The 17,736-nt window shown below is 40.5% G+C and overlaps 4 protein-coding genes across 4 annotated transcripts; all 4 read right to left on the bottom strand.

Moving 5' to 3' along the window:
- Positions 1 to 14: 14 nt before the first annotated feature.
- LOC105396635 (lipase 3) lies at positions 15 to 1,253 on the bottom strand. The gene has a single exon (XM_011568638.3). The coding sequence runs from the start codon at positions 1,251 to 1,253 to the stop codon at positions 15 to 17; it is 1,239 nt and encodes a 412-aa protein (XP_011566940.3).
- A 251-nt stretch (positions 1,254 to 1,504) lies between these two features.
- LOC105391721 (DNA repair endonuclease XPF) lies at positions 1,505 to 11,536 on the bottom strand. The gene is made up of 15 exons (XM_048624601.1): positions 11,240 to 11,536; positions 10,933 to 11,085; positions 10,631 to 10,811; positions 9,440 to 9,552; positions 8,648 to 8,813; positions 8,006 to 8,142; positions 7,552 to 7,706; positions 7,020 to 7,468; positions 6,553 to 6,864; positions 6,090 to 6,186; positions 5,715 to 5,833; positions 5,084 to 5,257; positions 4,583 to 4,723; positions 3,957 to 4,151; positions 1,505 to 1,784 (listed from the first exon to the last, which is right to left on the bottom strand). Exons 1-15 carry the CDS (start codon positions 11,368 to 11,370, stop codon positions 1,623 to 1,625), a joined length of 2,685 nt encoding a protein of 894 aa, XP_048480558.1. The 5' UTR covers positions 11,371 to 11,536; the 3' UTR covers positions 1,505 to 1,622.
- Positions 11,537 to 12,395: 859 nt separating this feature from the next.
- LOC105391712 (NADH dehydrogenase [ubiquinone] 1 subunit C2) lies at positions 12,396 to 13,120 on the bottom strand. The gene is made up of 3 exons (XM_011563243.3): positions 12,881 to 13,120; positions 12,619 to 12,762; positions 12,396 to 12,514 (listed from the first exon to the last, which is right to left on the bottom strand). Exons 1-3 carry the CDS (start codon positions 13,038 to 13,040, stop codon positions 12,465 to 12,467), a joined length of 354 nt encoding a protein of 117 aa, XP_011561545.2. The 5' UTR covers positions 13,041 to 13,120; the 3' UTR covers positions 12,396 to 12,464.
- A 1,520-nt stretch (positions 13,121 to 14,640) lies between these two features.
- On the bottom strand, positions 14,641 to 17,661 carry LOC105391719 (lipase 3). Its single transcript, XM_048624602.1, has one exon. The coding sequence runs from the start codon at positions 16,130 to 16,132 to the stop codon at positions 14,897 to 14,899; it is 1,236 nt and encodes a 411-aa protein (XP_048480559.1). The 5' UTR covers positions 16,133 to 17,661; the 3' UTR covers positions 14,641 to 14,896.
- Between the last annotated feature and the right edge of the window lie 75 nt (positions 17,662 to 17,736).

Raw genomic sequence — 17,736 nt, 5'->3', positions numbered from 1 at the left:
CATTTCCAACAGTTTTAATAATTATTTAAATACTCATGTATTTTCGGCATGAGCACAGTGGGGATCCTGTCGCCCCAGACGTAGTCGACGTGTCCCCAGTCTGGGTCCGGTATGAGATGAAAGGCGACGACGTTGGGCAGTCGATGCAGGAGTCTCGCCACGTCGCGCCGCACCGACAGCTTGTCGCCGTCCGCGCAAATAAGCGCCACGGGAGCACTCACGCGACGCACGTCGTACTGCGGAGCGGCACACGAGCCGTACGCCGCCAGGTTCCCCGCCTCCCCGTGGTCGAACCGCGAGAACGAGTCCACGTTCACCCCCTGTCCGTACCCGAGAAGGCTCTTCAAGGACGTGCCCGCCGGGTAATGCCCCAGCGCCGTCGCCAACGTATTCGCACCTATTCGCTCCGCATGCGAACCCGTCAACTCATTTATCACTGCATCGCACAAAGCATTCGGCGAAAGCTCGCAGCCACCTAAAGCCGCTATATTGGTCAATTTACCGTGAGCCCCAAACTCTTTTAAACCCGCTACATCCGCAGCTAATTTGATTTCTGGCCCGATCTTGGCTAAAGTCTGAAGCGATTCGGTGGCGATGTGGTGAAGCCACGCCACGGGCGCGAGGCAGATGGCCAGGTTGAACTTGCAGTTATACTCAGGGCGCGCGGAATTGAGGATGAAGAAGTCGGTGGTGCCCTGCGAGTGTCCGATGTAGTTAATTGTGACGGAGCCTGTGACGTCGATCATGTAGTCGACGACGGCGGGCAGGTCTCGCGCGCCGTGCTCGTCGCGAGTGAAGTTCCAGTACTGATTGTCCGCGTCAGGGTCGAGGGTGACGTGGCGGCGCGAGTAGCGGTTGCCGCGGTGGTTGAGGCACCACACGTCGTGGCCGGCGTCGGCTAGCACATAGCCGAGGCCCACGCCGGGGCCCGCAACTATGTACGTGTCGGAGCTGTCTAACAGGCCGTGCACCAGCAGCAGCGGCGGCCGCGCGCCCCCCGCGCACCCCGCCGCCCCCGCGCGCCCCAGGCGGAACACAGTGAGGATGTACCCGTCCTCGGTCACGACCGTGTGTGTCTCCGTCGGGTACCCATACTTCCCCGCGAGCGCAGTGAAGTTGAGCCTGGCATCCTCGTTGGAAATAGCTTTCTGCACGGCCGGTCCGATCTCGGATACGGCAGAACTGAGCAATGGTGGTATTGAAGAGACATGGAGTATTTGATAAAAGGCAAAAATTACTACTCCAGTCCACATCATGGAATTTTTTGACTGACTGATTTCAATCTTGAAAATACGTATAATATATAGCCCAAGCTTATAAGTTATACTACACAAATATTGATTGCCATGATTAATTCGATACAGTTTTATCTTAAAATTCGAAGGTGTTCCTACCTACTTTTCGCAGTAGTGTTGTGCTTGAGATTACAGTCAAAGTTAGTAACGTATAGTCTGCCACGCAGATATTTGACCTCTCCCCAATACCATTTTTGAATTAATTATAAATAACATACGTTTCATAATAACTTGGTTGATTTATTACAAAATATTATCTTTTACAAGGTTTTAAAATAAATAACTAACTTACGCAACTTAACTTTAGAACGTAGGTATCTATAAACATCAAGTTTTCTTCTCTGATTTTCCTTTGAACTTGCCTCTGTATTTTCCCTTGAATCCCTTTTCTTCTTTACTAACCACGTCTGCTGGTTTAGACTTCACGTGCAGTATGGAGTGTAGGGTCTGGGCATCATTTCTGTTGTCCACTATTCCTTCTATCTCCTTCTGCAAATAAACAAAACACAAAATTTGTTTATTCAAAAAAGTCTTTAAAAAAACTTAAAAATAGTCTACTTCACACAGTAGTACTCTTTACTATCTCTTTAGTATTTAACTCAATTTTGACAAAGTTGTGGAATGAGTCCTTTTTGCGATGTCCTATTATAATTATAAAATTCATACAAAACATATGTAATAAATTCTTATTTATTTGGAAAGTACCTTACATATGTCGCAGGCATCTGGTTTAATCTCCTGTTTGATTGAACCGCTAGGCCGTTCATTGGATGACGCTATTCAGTTGTATGACTAGGCCGAACGCTGATTGTACAAGCGTCACAAAACGTCCAACTAGTTAGCGGACTTAAAATCAGTCAGGTGGTGAATAAAACAAATATGGCGTACCGCTGACCGAAAAATACTTGTATTGTTATTTTTTGCTAATAAATTAGCTTTAAAGTGCGTTATTTATGTTAAAATAGTGTACAACATGGATTTACCTATTATTACACTGCCGGCGTATAGTTTCAAAGAAAAAAATGTGCTGAAACTGGATAATTATGAACAACAATATCAAGCTACGTTTATTGTTATTGTTTATAATTTGTGAGATGAGAGCTTTGTATTTTTGTTGACTCTTGTCTGGTCATGTTCATCCTAACCAGACATTACAAAGTTGCTATACTATATCCCATTTAACGACTTCGCTGAATAACGTTCAGTCAATACGTTGGACGTTACAGTCAACCACTTGACGAGTTGTTCTTTAGTCATTCAACTGAGTTTCGTCATCCAATGAACGGGCTAGCGGTTCAATCAAACAGGAGATTAAACCAGATGCCTGCGACACATACATTAGGTTTGTTGATTTACATAGGTACATCATGAAACCTCCGGTAGATGTTTGTGTTCCAATATTTGTAGAGTGTTTTGCATGTAGGTGGTAGATAATACAATAGTTGAGTCAATAGCTATACTGACTACTCAGCTGGTGCCACCTTATACAATACACAAACTTAGAAAATAATATTATGACAATCGTTGCCCTGAGAAACACGAGGCGCTTACTAAAAGGCGTAGCAGGGGTGCCGACTCACGTGCTTTCTAGTACTTTCTACACGTGTCGATTGGCGGGCCATGACTTTAAAGTAATTACCTACATATATGAAAAAACTGACATACTGAAATTGGCACTTGTGGAAAAGGCATGGGCAGATGGGTTACAAATACAAGAACATTTGCAAATGACGGGTTTAACAGTTTTGGAAGGACATGCGTTTTTGCAAAATAAATAGCTTTTTTTAAAAAAGATAGAAATAATCCCGTAAAATTGAATTACAAGATATTCCGCTAGTTGTCCTTTCAACCGTTGGTAATGTATTGCCTATCCAACTAAATTTTAACATGATGATTTAAGTTGTATCATTGAGGTTTAATCGTTAGGTACCTACTAGGTACCTATTCAGTAATTTTAATAGTCTTTCAACGATTAAAAAACGAATCACGTATAAAATGCACAATGACTCATGAGATATTCGTAAACAGAAAAAAATAACATTTGTATGCTGCACTTATTTTTATATTTTATAATTATTTAGGTATTTAATATAAATTTATAAATGAGATAAATATAATTGATCAATATGCAATTGACGTCAGAGAGTGTTGAGAACAAAGCTTTGGCCCTGGCTCCAACACATGTTTCAGGTGCTATTTAGTTATTCCTGAAAACACTATGGATATTTATATCCTTTACAATATTCCGAAATTCAAGAGCAGACATGCAAATTTGTCACCATGACTTATAAAAATTCGGATTGAGTCATGAACTACATATGAATTACGGAACCTTAAAAATATCAATAAAAATTATGAACTCATTAGTTGCTATCGACAAGGCGAAAAGTAGGTATACCTTTAGAAATACATATTCATAACAATCAAAGTATTGCACGGACGATTGCATTCGACGGCACCGTAGCTAAGGCCGTAGTGAAGCTGCTTCCGAAGCAAACATATGTGTGATGAGCATTTGTGTTTGCCTTCTAGTACCTACCTATGTATTTGTGTAGATATATCAGATAACCGATATCCATATCACATGCTCTGCCTAGTTTGGTGTCGGATGGCTATGTGTGAGATGTCCTCACATATTAATTTTATTTATTTATGGCTTACCAAGTCCAGCGTGACAAGATGGTCGAGCGAGCGTCCCCTATTCATGACTCTCGCGAGGTTCTTGCTGGTGACTCCGGGCAGTTTCCTCACGAAGTCGTGGACTTGCACGTTGTAGCGCTCGTAGTTCATGTCTTCTGCCGTGTTCTCTCCGCTGAGCGCCATCGCGTCCGCTACGATTGGGTTCTTGCGGCCTTGCTGTGGGGTATAAAGGTTTATTGGATGTTACCGGTCAGACCAGCATACCTAGCGCGGGGCGTATGACGAGAGGAAAGTTTTACGTCGCGGTCGCTCACATAGCTCAGCTGCGAGCGCGACGTAAATTTTTTGCCACGTCTTGTAGTACGTGTCGTGCTCCCCGTGGTAGTTATGCTTCCAACCGTCATGACCTACTGGGTGTCATAATAAGTCTTCAAACTTTGAGGAATGCCGATAAGAATATGTAACAGCCAATGGGAACATATAAACTACAGACAATCCAAGAGCCTCTCGCAAGAAGCCCTATAACGCACTATTTAGTAACGCCATTCTACACCCAACCACTACCAACTAACTATCCACCTTCATCTGACCCAGTAAACTGGAGGGAAAAGACGTTTTCCGTAGCAATACCTCTCATTCAACATTACCTTAAGCTCGTAGAAGAGGTCGGCGGTGGCGTAGGGGCTCGGCGACCAGACCAGCTTGAGCCGCGGGAAGTGGATGGTGAGCAGCTGCAGCTTGAGCTGCACGTCCGCGCCGGACAGGTCGCTAGATACCACCAGGTGGCCCTGCACGGGGATTGAGTAGGTATATTTATAATATGTACTTTGTATGGAAAGGAAAGCGGACAGTGCAACGTTGCACCGCAAATATGTCGGCCTGTGATTTTGCAAAATCTAGTGTTGAGTGTTAAAATTAAACCCTATCTATAACTACTTTATACTCGTACAGGGTGATTACTGTCCTCATTGCGTCCGACGACGCTAACTTTGCATGGGTAAAAGATGTGAGACTAAATGTCATTTTTTTATTATTGTTGCTTAACGAACTTTTTTCGGTATTGGCACTTGTTTCAATTGCAATGTTAGCTTTGTCGGACTCTAGTCATAAAGCGAAGACACCTATCTTTTCTCCAATCAATAGCTCACCTGCAAATGGAAGGGCTTGTTCTGATCGAACTCTATCAGCAGTATGGGGCGGGTGTAGTTGCGGCACATCTGCGTGCACTGCGTGTAGAGGCGCCCCGAGTTCAGCGAGCCGATCAGGTCCGAGATCGACTTGCGCTCCACGCAGATGTCTGGTGTCAGGATGTAGTCGCCTATCTGGGGATCAAGTAGAGAATAACAGTTAACAACAATACCGTTGTATGTTATGTTACATATATTATTTCGTATTAGATTGTTGAGGCATTTCTTGGGATACCCGATGCCGATAGTGATCCCGCGCTTGTGAACGTGGCCTGCTAGTGATACCGCCTACCGTGCTAGCCTAGTTAATGATTGTAAATGTGCTAGTGACTAGCTACCGTGCTGGCGACCGCCTACCGTACACATGCCTATTTTTTTTACTTCAAAAAGCGGCAACCCACAGAACTCATTTTACAGCATCTAATTAAAAGATCTAATACAGGTTGGTGCAATAGTGGTATATCTACTATCTACAAAGCCGAATGGGGGTGACTCAGGGCGTCTTTCTGAACAACTTTTGTTCTACGAACTTTGGGAATTCTCAAATAAAAACACTGCTTTTTCACTTTTACAACACCCTGTATTAGCGTACCATGATGGTGACGGGCTCGATGGCGATGCCCCGCTTGTGCAGCAGCGCGGGCAGGTCGGAGCGGAACTCGCGCATGTCCACGATCACCACCGGCTTCTCTTTCTTCGTGTTTTGTCCACCTGGAATGTTTAAAAAGCTAATATTTTCCGGAGGGTGCAGTGGTTAGTTACTCGGGTTCACGGTAGGGGCGTTAGGTGCTAGATGTCTGAGGTAAGTGATATCTCCAACCGGCCGTTGGAGAGATTATAGCTAACCCTCCAGTCATGCCATGTCCAGTCATAGGAAATGTACGGCAGGTGTATCCAACAACAGCCAAACAGTTAGTAAATAGAGGGTGCTCTAGGTAAGATTTGTATGTACTTAATTGAATCTTACCAGCTTGTCTAGTGTCCGTTGGTTCAGACTCCGCTTCATCATCTTTACTGAAGTATTCGTCGGTCTTGCCATCTTGGTATGTTGGCACCACCATCACCTGAAATAAGTTAGATTGTAATTTGATTTAATAGTGATACACTATTAAATTAAATTTATTCATGTACAAAAATATCGTTTCTATAATGAGAAGAAGTTGTACGTTATTAGTTACAAAGTTTAGCACTTGTTTCTGTGTCAAAGTTAACGTTTTCGGACTCTATCAAGGTATCGTACATGTCTATCAGTTACAATTAAAGTAAATCGAATCGTACCTATACTTTATAATTAAAACTAACTAATTATACTGGATGAGGAAGGCCGAGGACCTATAGCCATATGCCAGCCATTATGACCATAGGCCTATGTCCAGCAGTGGATGATTATTGGCTGATGATGATGATGAATTATACCAAACACAACTCACGCTTTTAGTCTGAATGAGCATCTCGAAAGCTTGCTTCTCCCTCTTCAAAGACGTCAAATATGCTTGCTCCTCTACAGTCTTGTCGTGCATGATCAGGAATATCTTGCACACCGCCTCTTCAGGCTTCTTCCGGCACTCAAACACCTCAATCTGCCTCACGGCCGCCACGTCACTATGGTATAGGATTATGTATTCTGGACGTAGGGTCTCCAATGTGTGTTCTAAGGAGAAGTGGTTTCCGTTTTCTTTGAATGTTTGAATGCAGATTATGGGTTTCTCGGCCTCGATTTGAGTTATGTCGAGGTGGTCCATCTGTAAAGTGAGAGTTGTGGAGGTGTTATTGTTTAATATCATTATCAAATCAACCTAGCGATTATAATACGCGCTGAGGGTACGATATGGGGAAAGGATGCAATTTTTAATGTGAACGCAACTTTATGTATTACGGCATAAAATAATTTACAAACCTGAGAGATAGGCTCAAACATGCTTTCCTCCAAATCTTTGTTTTTCTTTTTATCTCCTTGTGAGGCGACTTGAGCTAAAGTGAGGATATAATTTGACTTAGTAGTATCAAATTCATCATCTTCATTATTTTCGTCCACATTAGAACCTTGGGACTTTTGTGTTTCTTTATCTTTCGCCTCTTTAGGTAAACTATCCTTAAAGTCTTTGAATTTAGGTGCTAAATTATTTATTGTGATCTCTTTTCTAAATGCCGTGTAAAATAGATACTTATTGGCACCCATAGTAAGGTACAAATTTAATTGTGAGCAAGTCTTGTTGTCTTGGCACAGGATAAGGATTTTAGTTTTGTTCAAGTTTCCGTTTGGTTTTTTCTTCACTTCTTCTGGAATGTCTTTGATTAATAAATCGGTGAGACATTTCCATTTAGGGCACGGTTCTGGATCAAATTCTACGAAAAATATAAGGACATAAATGTTATAGTTGGTGATATAAATTAATAAAAAATACCTACATAGAAATCATATCTCTTACCATTTTTGAGATTAAAAACTCTTCCCTTAGATAGCCTGAACAGTTGCTCTGCCGAGTCCAACAGTATCCACCCCGAGTTGACTCTGGCGTATTCAGGAGTCCGGTACTTGCTCACGAGCGCATAGAATGAAATAGCGTCATCGTGGATCAGGTTACTGAAAAACGATAAGTGAAAATTGGTAATGACTACATATTGCATTACACTAAAACTACACCGGAAAAATCTGCTTATACAGAGTGTAAAAAAATTGTAAGGGTGTTACATAAATGCGATTACTGGTAAATTGGTAATCCAACACAGACAATCTTCCACCCGGTGCAAACACTTCTGTCCACAATGCAATGGCGATAACGAGCAGTGGACCAGCCACTGCGTACTGGGGACCCTTAGTGCATTCAGATATCATGCTATCTCTGTCACACTCACACGGCGCAATCTCTCTGTCGCACTCACATGATCATGGCGCGCAGTATCTTGAGGTCCTGGATGTACTCCTTGGTCCGGGTGCTGAGCTGGTGCCACACGCAGTCCAGCTGTGACTGCAGCACCTTGTGGAACTTCTTTGTTATGCAGTTCTCTGTGGTTATCTCCTGTTGGATAGGGAGGGTGATGTTAAAGTTATTTCAGATGTAAAGATAGGATAGAGGAGAAGGGGAAGAGCAAAAAAAATATATGTAGACCAACTAAAGAGCAAGGTAAAGTACTGGCTTGCGAGTCCTGTGACAGACAAATAGATGAACTTTACCTACGTAGATAAAGATGCTATGCTGCGAGCTCAGGTTGCGCCAAGCGTAAAATTGGCGTTATCAATGTTGAAGGCTCTATATTCTTACACAAATACCTACATAGCAAGCAAAACCAACACAAGTGCTGATAGCCCTGGCCGGGATTCCAACCCACAGCTTCGAAATATAAAAGCAGGTTCCACATTTATCAACTCTTCATGTATAATAAGTACTAGTCGTGCACCTGGCCAACAAGAACCAGGGGTCACGCCGGGTACCTCGAAGCTAGTTAATATGACCTCTGGGTTTTGTCATAATATGACCTCTGGGTTTTGTCAGTCAGGTGCACAGTTTAGTGAGGAAATGCAACCTGCAGATCGAGGGTCCTATTCATGCTCTTCAGCTGCTTGACGGTGTAGTTCATGATGTCCAGCAGGCAGGTCTGTATGTGCGTGGTGTTGCCGGACATGGGCAGGTGTAACTCCTCCACCTCCGCTTGACGACGTGACAGGCACTTGATGATCACGCCGTGGAATCTAGGTTGGTTGTGATGGAGGGTCAATATGGGTAAGCAAATGTTGTTGCATTGGGGTACGTACTACAAGATGAAAGTCAGCCAGTCAGTGTTAAGAGTAAGTATAATAAATATGTATTTGCTGTTATAGATATTCTATTCTATTCTCTGTGGGGGTGTAAGTACCTGCACCTGGCTCTCTCGAGTGGAACCTTTGTGCATATCCCCAAGGTCTAAACTGCCTTCCTAAGGTTGGACCATTTTCCCACCACGCTGGTCCACTGCGGGTTGGTGAGTTCACATATCTAGATATGTGCTAAAACTAGATATGCAGGTTTCCTCACGATGTTTTCCTTCACCGTAAGAGCGATGGTATACATTGTACTTAAGTTAAAAGAACTCATTGGTAGTTGGTACATGTCAGGGCCGGGATTCGAACCTCCATCTCTTGCGTGAGAAGCGGGCGACTGAGCTACCACCGCTCCTTATTTATAGATATTGCTTTTATAGAAAAACAAGTGAGCCAGGAAATGAAATCAAAATATGCATCCTCAAATTTTCAGATTTATTTATAAATACTGCCAGGTATGGGTATAGCATGTGCTCCTTAGAAGCAGCATATGACCAGGAGTTTATTAATCCACTTACCTCGGCCATAAGAACAGTTCTGTGACAAACAGTGCTCTCATAACTTTTTCTACTTGGTGATATCCAAAGGTGAAGGATATTGGTGAATTGGAGAATGCTTTGATGAAACCTGTCTGAAAATAATTGTTTTTAATATTTCATTCACATACCATTTCCACTATGTATAAATGTGTATATTACTGTATATCATGTTCAGTTCATGCTTAAATTATACTAGAATCTTAAAAATTGGTAACTTTGAGTTAGGGGTTCCGCTCATCTCGCATAATCTTTATTGACCAAAACTCATTTCGCATAACTCGTATGGTCTAAACTTTTTTGGCCGAACCATCACTTTGCCAAGACTTATGTGGCATAAGGCTCGTTTCGTCTAAAACTCTTTAGGCACAATCTTTAAACACCTAAGTTTCGTTTGCTCAAATTTATGTTCGTCTATACCTATGTATAATCTTGTTTCTCGTAATGTTATCTTAATAAATAATATATTAAGTATGTAGTAAATGTACAAATTGTGGTATTTTTCTCCTACATCCCGAAAATCACGATATTGTATGATCAAAAAATCGAAAGTTAACGACCAATATAATTATTACAAACCCCATGAGATCGAAACCTAAAAATAGGTGCGACGACGAGCAAAGCGAGGAGGAGCGTGTTAGGTGCACATGTTCATCAAAACCAAAGCGGAGCGCAGCGAAGCGGAGCGGAGCGTTTTCCAAACAGCGGAAACAATACAAGGCACCAGTTTGCGCTATGTAGGGAGACGCTCCGTCAAAGTTAAAGCCAAACGAATATTATTACTTTGTATAAACCTAATAAACCTATGCCATAGCATTATTAGGCTATTCAAGATTTGGCCATACCATTATTAGGCTAAACAATGTTATGCGAAATAACTTTTTACTAAACGAGATTTATGCCATACGATTTTCGGCGTAACGAGACTTTGACCAAACGTTACTATGCAATACGAGATTAGGCAAATAAATCTTATGCCAAAAAAGGTAGAACCTTGAGTTAGAGATAATGTGTATTAATTGTTTATAATTTGGGTGTAATAAATAATTTTATCCTGAAATGTAAATTTAACTCCACCCTTTGTACTTTTATTTGTAATAATTGTACAATAAAGAGTTAATTTGTTTAATATTTTAGTTGTTAAAATAAATAAATAACTTTTAAATTGATTACCTTATTGCTCTGCCTGTAGAGCCTCAAAGCAAAAGCTTCCTGGCAAGATTCTAAAATAGTGTGAGCTCTCAACACAATGATGCCGGTGATGTGGGCAATAGGAACCCGGTTCTTCAACAGATCCACCACCAGGATGCGGGTGGACACGAAGTGGACGCCACCTTCCAGGTATGCCTTTTCTCTGTAATATGAGCATAATTTTGTTTTCTTTTATTAATTAAGACTATTGTTTATTGTTTTAAAAAAAGCAGTTGAATAGACAAATAAATAAATACTTAGTATATCACTAAAAATATATTTACCTTTCAGTCCCCAATGTGGGCAAATGGTTAAGATTGAACTTTTCCATAAAATATTTTTCTTCATGATCACCACTGTTTATAACTAGAACTAAATTGCCAGGATCTTTATATACCCATAGAAGATTTGATAAAATTGCATTGTAATTCAAACCTCTGAAACAAGATTAATAACTGTTTTAAAAACTGTTGAAAAATATAGAACAATCAAATACGAGCAATGCAGCGAAACACGGTCGTCATCAGACACAGCAGATACCGCCAGCAAGCGCCAAAGCTAGTTTGAATAAATAATAAAGTAACTTCATACTTAGCCATAATAAGAAGCGCGTCTTTTTCAAATACATCTATGAAGATTTGTTTTTCATATTCTAGCATAGGAAACTTTGAAACCGTTAAATCTGTTTGATCATCAAGTCCTTCATCCTCGGTTTTTTCCATTTTCCAACAAGTAATATACGTTTTCCCAAATGTAATTAATTGGAATGTTTGCCTCGAAAGAAATGCTACACAAACAGCTATGATTTGAAACGTATTTTATTTAATATGTTTGTATTTTTACACAGTTTTGTATCACTTTTGTATTTGTATAGCCGCGGCGGGCGCTGAGACAGAAATCAAGAAATGACAATGTCAGCTGATAAGTCACTGACACAAGACGCAGATAAAAACACAGAAACAGTTTAACAACACCCAAACTTTACACAACCTTACTCTTAGAATAAGGAACTCCTTTCGACGTTGCGCGTTGCAGTCATTGCACTCATCCTATGACTTGTAAAAATAGCCTTATCTTGTTAGCTATAGCAAGGGGCCAAACCAGGGTCGGTCTCCAACCTCAAAATGCTATTAACCTGGATGATTTACCAGCCAAATGTTAGGTTAAGATATGGCACTTGAAAATGGAGTGGAACTGGGATATTTAACTACTTACAGTTTACAGATAAAATATTGAATGGAGCCACTATCTCCACCTCCATAAACTTAAACCCTAGCTTTACTTCAATGCCTCAAGTTAAATACTAAGGAGAGCTGATCACCAGACGAGAGTGGGAGTGCTTCTCACCATTCAAGCAGTAAACATTGTATGGAGCAATTATGAGTTATTGTTTTGTGTGTACTGCTACATGGTGACTATGTGAAGAACTTATGTTCCTTGATGACGACTCTCGAGCGTCAATCCAAACTAGCATTCCACACAATGATACCTATGCCTACCCAAAAACAAAGATTATTTCTGAATTTGGTTGACAATAAGATTATTCGGCAGTGACCATCATTACTATATTAATGTGAGATTCATATAAATAGCTACTCTTATTAAATTTGTAAAAAAAAAACAAGCAGATTAGCAGGACTGTATGTTGGTAATCATTTTATCTAAGAGTTAAAGAAACTTTATAAATATTTATCTGCTACTCTAAAGGATGCCTGTGAGCCTTGACATGTGATGTTTAAACATTTTGTTAAGTAATAATCAGGCATTTAATCATTTCATACTAAGACATAACATATTATTATAATTTCAACTAAACTTAACGAATTGGGATCCATGGTTCCAAGACATCAGCAAGTTTCTTCCTCTCTGAAATTAACAAATAAGACTTTTAATAAATTGTTTATGTGATGAAGAAAACATACACATTATTTTAATTTCTATGTATTTTCAAGATTTAAAAGGAAACTTACCAGGTTCAACAAAGTCCTCAGGGTGTAATTCAATGTAGTGCCTCAGTACAGCATCTCTTTCGGCAAAGTAGGCATCACGTTTTTTCTGGACTATGTGCAGGGATGCTGACCAGATTGCCATACAGGCTGCATGCTTTTGGAGACCTGGAAACAGATACGAGCTATTACTAATGACGAAACAAAGTAACTATGCACAAAATGTGAAACAATACTCCAAAAACCAATTAATAACATTGTTTTTGTTATTATGTAATGAACATACCGCTGTATATTGGTCGCTTGGTGCCAAAGTTGATAAGCATGCCCGTGCAGAAGCCCAATGTACTGCCCAACACGTAGGGCCAGTACTGGTTGAGGTATGGCTTAATTCTGTCATCATCTCCTCTCTTTAAAAGTTCAATGGCAGACAAATGAGAAGCCATTCTTTGCAAATTTTCCTTGAAAACTCTTGCAAAACTTCAGACTCGTGAAAATGAAACACTGCACATCACATGTCAATGTCACTTTGTGAATATTTGATTTTGACAAGTGACAACAACAAAATTAATCTATGAATGTCTTGGATAATGCACTAGTTACTCAGCAGAATGATAATTTTGATAAACAGATATGCATGGAAGCATGGAAGTAATAAGTACGAAGTAGGTACCTATTACTTCCATGCAGATATGAGGCACTCTTCATCTGAGGCAACTCCAATATATGCTAGGTACGTGTGATGAAACTCTAACACCACGACCCGAGGTGCATGAGCGTCGTTGCCGGAACTACCCACAGGCCCAGCTGTTTATAGTTATCAAGCTGCGTACAGACCGGCCAAACGAACGCCAACGAACGGGTGTCGTTGACCTTCGTTGCTGCAATCTGCCCTGTATTATGCATGATAAGTATCCATCGTTGGGCGTTCGTTGGGCCGGTCTGTGCGTACCTTCAGGGACTCGGGGTACTATGTATACGAGCGTCCCGGATCCCGAGCTCGGTTTCTCAGTCCAGATTTTGTTATGGATTCGTAGTGGCTTATGGGGAGCTGCAGCTACATGGGACATGCTCGTCTGCCTGTTGGATTATCCGTAAGTATAGGAAACATTCAAGGGGCACGTGTGCAGCGACACGGTTTACGTTGGACCGTCGTCGTCGTGCCCCGATCCATACAAAATTAATGAAAACGACGGATGATTATGCTGTTGTTAAGTGTGGCTGGTGGCCCGTCTGAGGGCCCATAAAGGGTTCTACCTTTTTTGGCATAAGATTTTTTTGCCTAATCTCGTATTGCATAGTAACGTTTGGTCAAAGTCTCGTTACGCCGAAAATCGTATGGCATAAATCTCGTTTAGTAAAAAGTTATTTCGCATAACATTGTTTAGCCTAATAATGGTATGGCCAAATCTTGAATAGCCTAATAATGCTATGGCATAGGTTTATACAAAGTAATAATATTCATTTGGCTTTAACTTTGACGGAGCGTCTCCCTACATAGCGCAAACTGGTGCCTTGTATTGTTTCCGCTGTTTGGAAAACGCTCCGCTCCGCTTCGCTGCGCTCCGCTTTGGTTTTGATGAACATGTGCACCTAACACGCTCCTCCTCGCTTTGCTCGTCGTCGCACCTATTTTTAGGTTTCGATCTCATGGGGTTTGTATTAATTATATTGGTCGTTAACTTTCGATTTTTGATCATACAATATCGTGATTTTCGGGATGTAGGAGAAAAATACCACAATTTGTACATTTACTACATACTTAATATATTATTTATTAAGATAACATTAGGAGAAACAAGATTATACATAGGTATAGACGAACATAAATTTGAGCAAACGAAACTTAGGTGTTTAAAGATTGTGCCTAAAGAGTTTTAGACGAAACGAGCCTTATGCCACATAAGTCTTGGCAAAGTGATGGTTCGGCCAAAAAAGTTTAGACCATACGAGTTATGCGAAATGAGTTTTGGTCAATAAAGATTATGCCAGATGAGCGGAACCCCCCATAAAGATCAAAGAAATTTTATAATTAATTATTAGCAGGTAACTAGTTAGGTACAGAAAGTATCGAGATTTTCATGGATCAAATAAAAAAAGATTTGCATGATCATTAGGTATTAATTATTTATTAAATAAGTACTTAAGTATACCTACCTAATCAAATTTATGATGTTCGCAACATTTGGCAAACAGATTACTTACATGGGTGGGCTGTTGCTGAAGCACTATAATCGTAAAGTTGGGTTGGGTAACATGGATGAGGTAGGTAGATAAGTAGGTGTTGCTCCTGCATAATTACCTATGCAGCGTACAAATCTAAATACTCAAAAACCTTGGGTAAAAGTTGGTCAGGTATCCTTTTTCCCCATACAAAATCAAAATGACTCCAGTCCTTTTCAGGCATCACATAGTAATCAATGACGTTAGGTAGCTGAGAATATAAAGTATCGACGTCTTGCATAGAAACTAGAAAGTCACCCTCGCCACGTAGCAGAGCCACTCTCACATTCACGTTGGTCACATTGTACTCAGGGGGAGAGCGTGTTCCGTACACCGCCATATTAGCACCCTCACTTTCATAATCAAACCGCCGAAATGAGTTCACATTGACTGCTTGCGCGAAATGCAATAAGTTCTTAACAGAACTTGCACTAGGATAATGGCCAACTATACCTCTCAGAATATCCCGGCGAATATTCGAAGGATTTACACCAGTTACTAGAAAGAAAGTAGAGCCACAAAGAACTTCCGGAATATACTGGCAAAATAATTCTAGCAGTTTGTCTGGTATTGGTTGATTCCTGCCCAGCAACTCGTATACTCCCACTGCTCTTAAAGCGGTCCCAATTTCTCGTTCGTATTTCGCTAGTAGTCGTAGCAGTGGGCTGAACAAATGGTAGAGCCACGCCACGGGCGCGAGGCAAATGGCCAGGTTGAACTTGCGGTTGTAGTCGGGGCGCACGGAGTTGAGGATGAAGAAGTCGGTGGTGCCCTGCGAGTGTCCGAGGTAGTTGATGGAGGCGGCCGCTGTGACATTTAGCACGTAGTCGACGATGGCGGGGAGATCACGGGTGCCGTGCTCGTCATAGCTGAAGTTCCAGTATTCTGGGTCTTCTTCGTGGTTCAAAGTGAGGTGGTTCCGGGAGTAGCGGTTCCCGCGGTGGTTGGGGCACCACACGTCGTGGCAGGCGTCGGCCAGCCGGTACGCGAGCCCCGCCTCGGGCCCGGCGATGATGAACGAGTCCGAACTGTCCAGCAGCCCGTGCATCAGGACCAGTGGTAAAGGCTTCCTTCCTCCCCGACACGTCTTGTTCGAAATACGAAATAAAGACAGAATGTATCCATCCTCCGTGATGACAACGTGTTGTTCCGATTTGTACCCGTACTTCGTTGCAAGCCCAGTAAAATTCAAAAGTGCATCTTCGTTGTACCCTATTGCTTCCTTCAAAGAGAATATGTTTGCGAATGCATAATTGTAATTTAAACCAACTATTACAAGGACTAGATAAACTGTTGTAAAGGACTCCACAGCCATGACGATAGTTACGTATTTTTACACGTGTTTAGTATAATAAAATAAGGCTTGCCTATTTATAGAATGTTTATAGGTATAGAGGGAAACAGGAAACTTGCCTATCTAAGTACCTACCTAAATTGATGATTAGGTAGGGTAATATAATAAATTATAGTTCGATTAAGGGTAATTAACGTTACAACCTGAGATTACAACTTAGCACCTAAGTATCATACAACCTCAAGTAACATAGGTATTAAGAGGTAGCTTACTTTACAACACAACTGAAAGGTTTCTCAATAGGTACCTAAGTATTGAAATTAAATAATTATTTTAATACAAATATTTTATTACGAAAAATGAACATTTCAGACAATCTTACGGTAAACCTGCATAAAGGGTATTATAATTATAATACTAAACATAAAAAACACCATTCACATTATGTGTCATTCAATAAAAAAATGTTACTCAATCATATTAATATTCTATAAAAATTCAGTAATTGCAGAAAATCGTAACAAATCAAAACATTAAAAGTTTCAGATATAATAGTAATTAACGGATTGATTTATCTACTATCGAGAAATGTATAGTGTTCCAATACAAAAATGCTTCTATTCATAACAAATTAAGTTTGCGAGACAAGTAAAGGGCTACCAACGTACCAACTACTGAGCATCTTCATTCCATTCAGTGGCAAGACTCGTATGTCAGATTCACAGTAAGTAATAATAGTTAAGTATGAAATTAGGTAAGTAATATCCTAATATTTGATATATAGGGCATCAAATTTGGCAAAATATATACTTAATATATTCGCAATATACAAGTCAATTTAGAGTTTTCCAATGGCAGTCATACAGACGAGCGGCACTTGTTTGACGGCTCCGACGGTCGTCATTATTTGTCGGTATTTGACGGTATCTGGCGACATGTCGACTGTTGCAGTTGTACTACAATGACTGAACTACACTACCGACGTCGACAGGTCGACGACGGTTATAAGCGCCGACCAATGCTGGCAGCTGAAATTGACTGTCGACAAGTGCTGCTCATCTGTACATAACGTTTCATATTGTAGCGTAGATTATGAAAATATTCATAGGAGGGGAATTTGTTACCTCTACCGCTGCTGCGAAAAGTCAAAATTACTCCTTCGATACCTTTGTATTAAGTAGGATGGCTATTCACTGCTATAAGGTTGCCTACGTTAGTATCGTATTTACAATTTACAAATTGCACTTACAAACTTTATACATTTAAGTAATATTTTCTAAATTCGCACAGTAATAAAGTTAGATGCACCAAACAGAAAAATAAGTAAGTACCTATAAAGCTATTACAACATGTAATTTTTTTTAACAAACAATACACTTTTATTGGATCTGATATCCGGGATGTTAAATAGTAAGTTAGTAATCTCTTTTGTGAATGATAAACAATCTAACTAAAGTTATTAAAAACAAAGTTAAAGTTAAGTTAACCATTTAAATATTTTACCAATTTTAAAAACTTGTAACAATATTGCAATCATTAGTTTACACTGGTGCAATCATTAGTTTACACTGGGTAAATAACACAAAATAATCCTTAACACGGTATAATTTAAATGTTAATCAAAA

The sequence above is a fragment of the Plutella xylostella genome, chromosome 12 (assembly GCF_932276165.1).
Source record: "Plutella xylostella chromosome 12, ilPluXylo3.1, whole genome shotgun sequence".
In the NCBI taxonomy this organism is placed as follows: Eukaryota; Metazoa; Arthropoda; class Insecta; order Lepidoptera; family Plutellidae; genus Plutella; species Plutella xylostella.
Note: the sequence above shows the minus strand (reverse complement) of the source record. Positions and strands in the feature narration are given on the sequence as shown.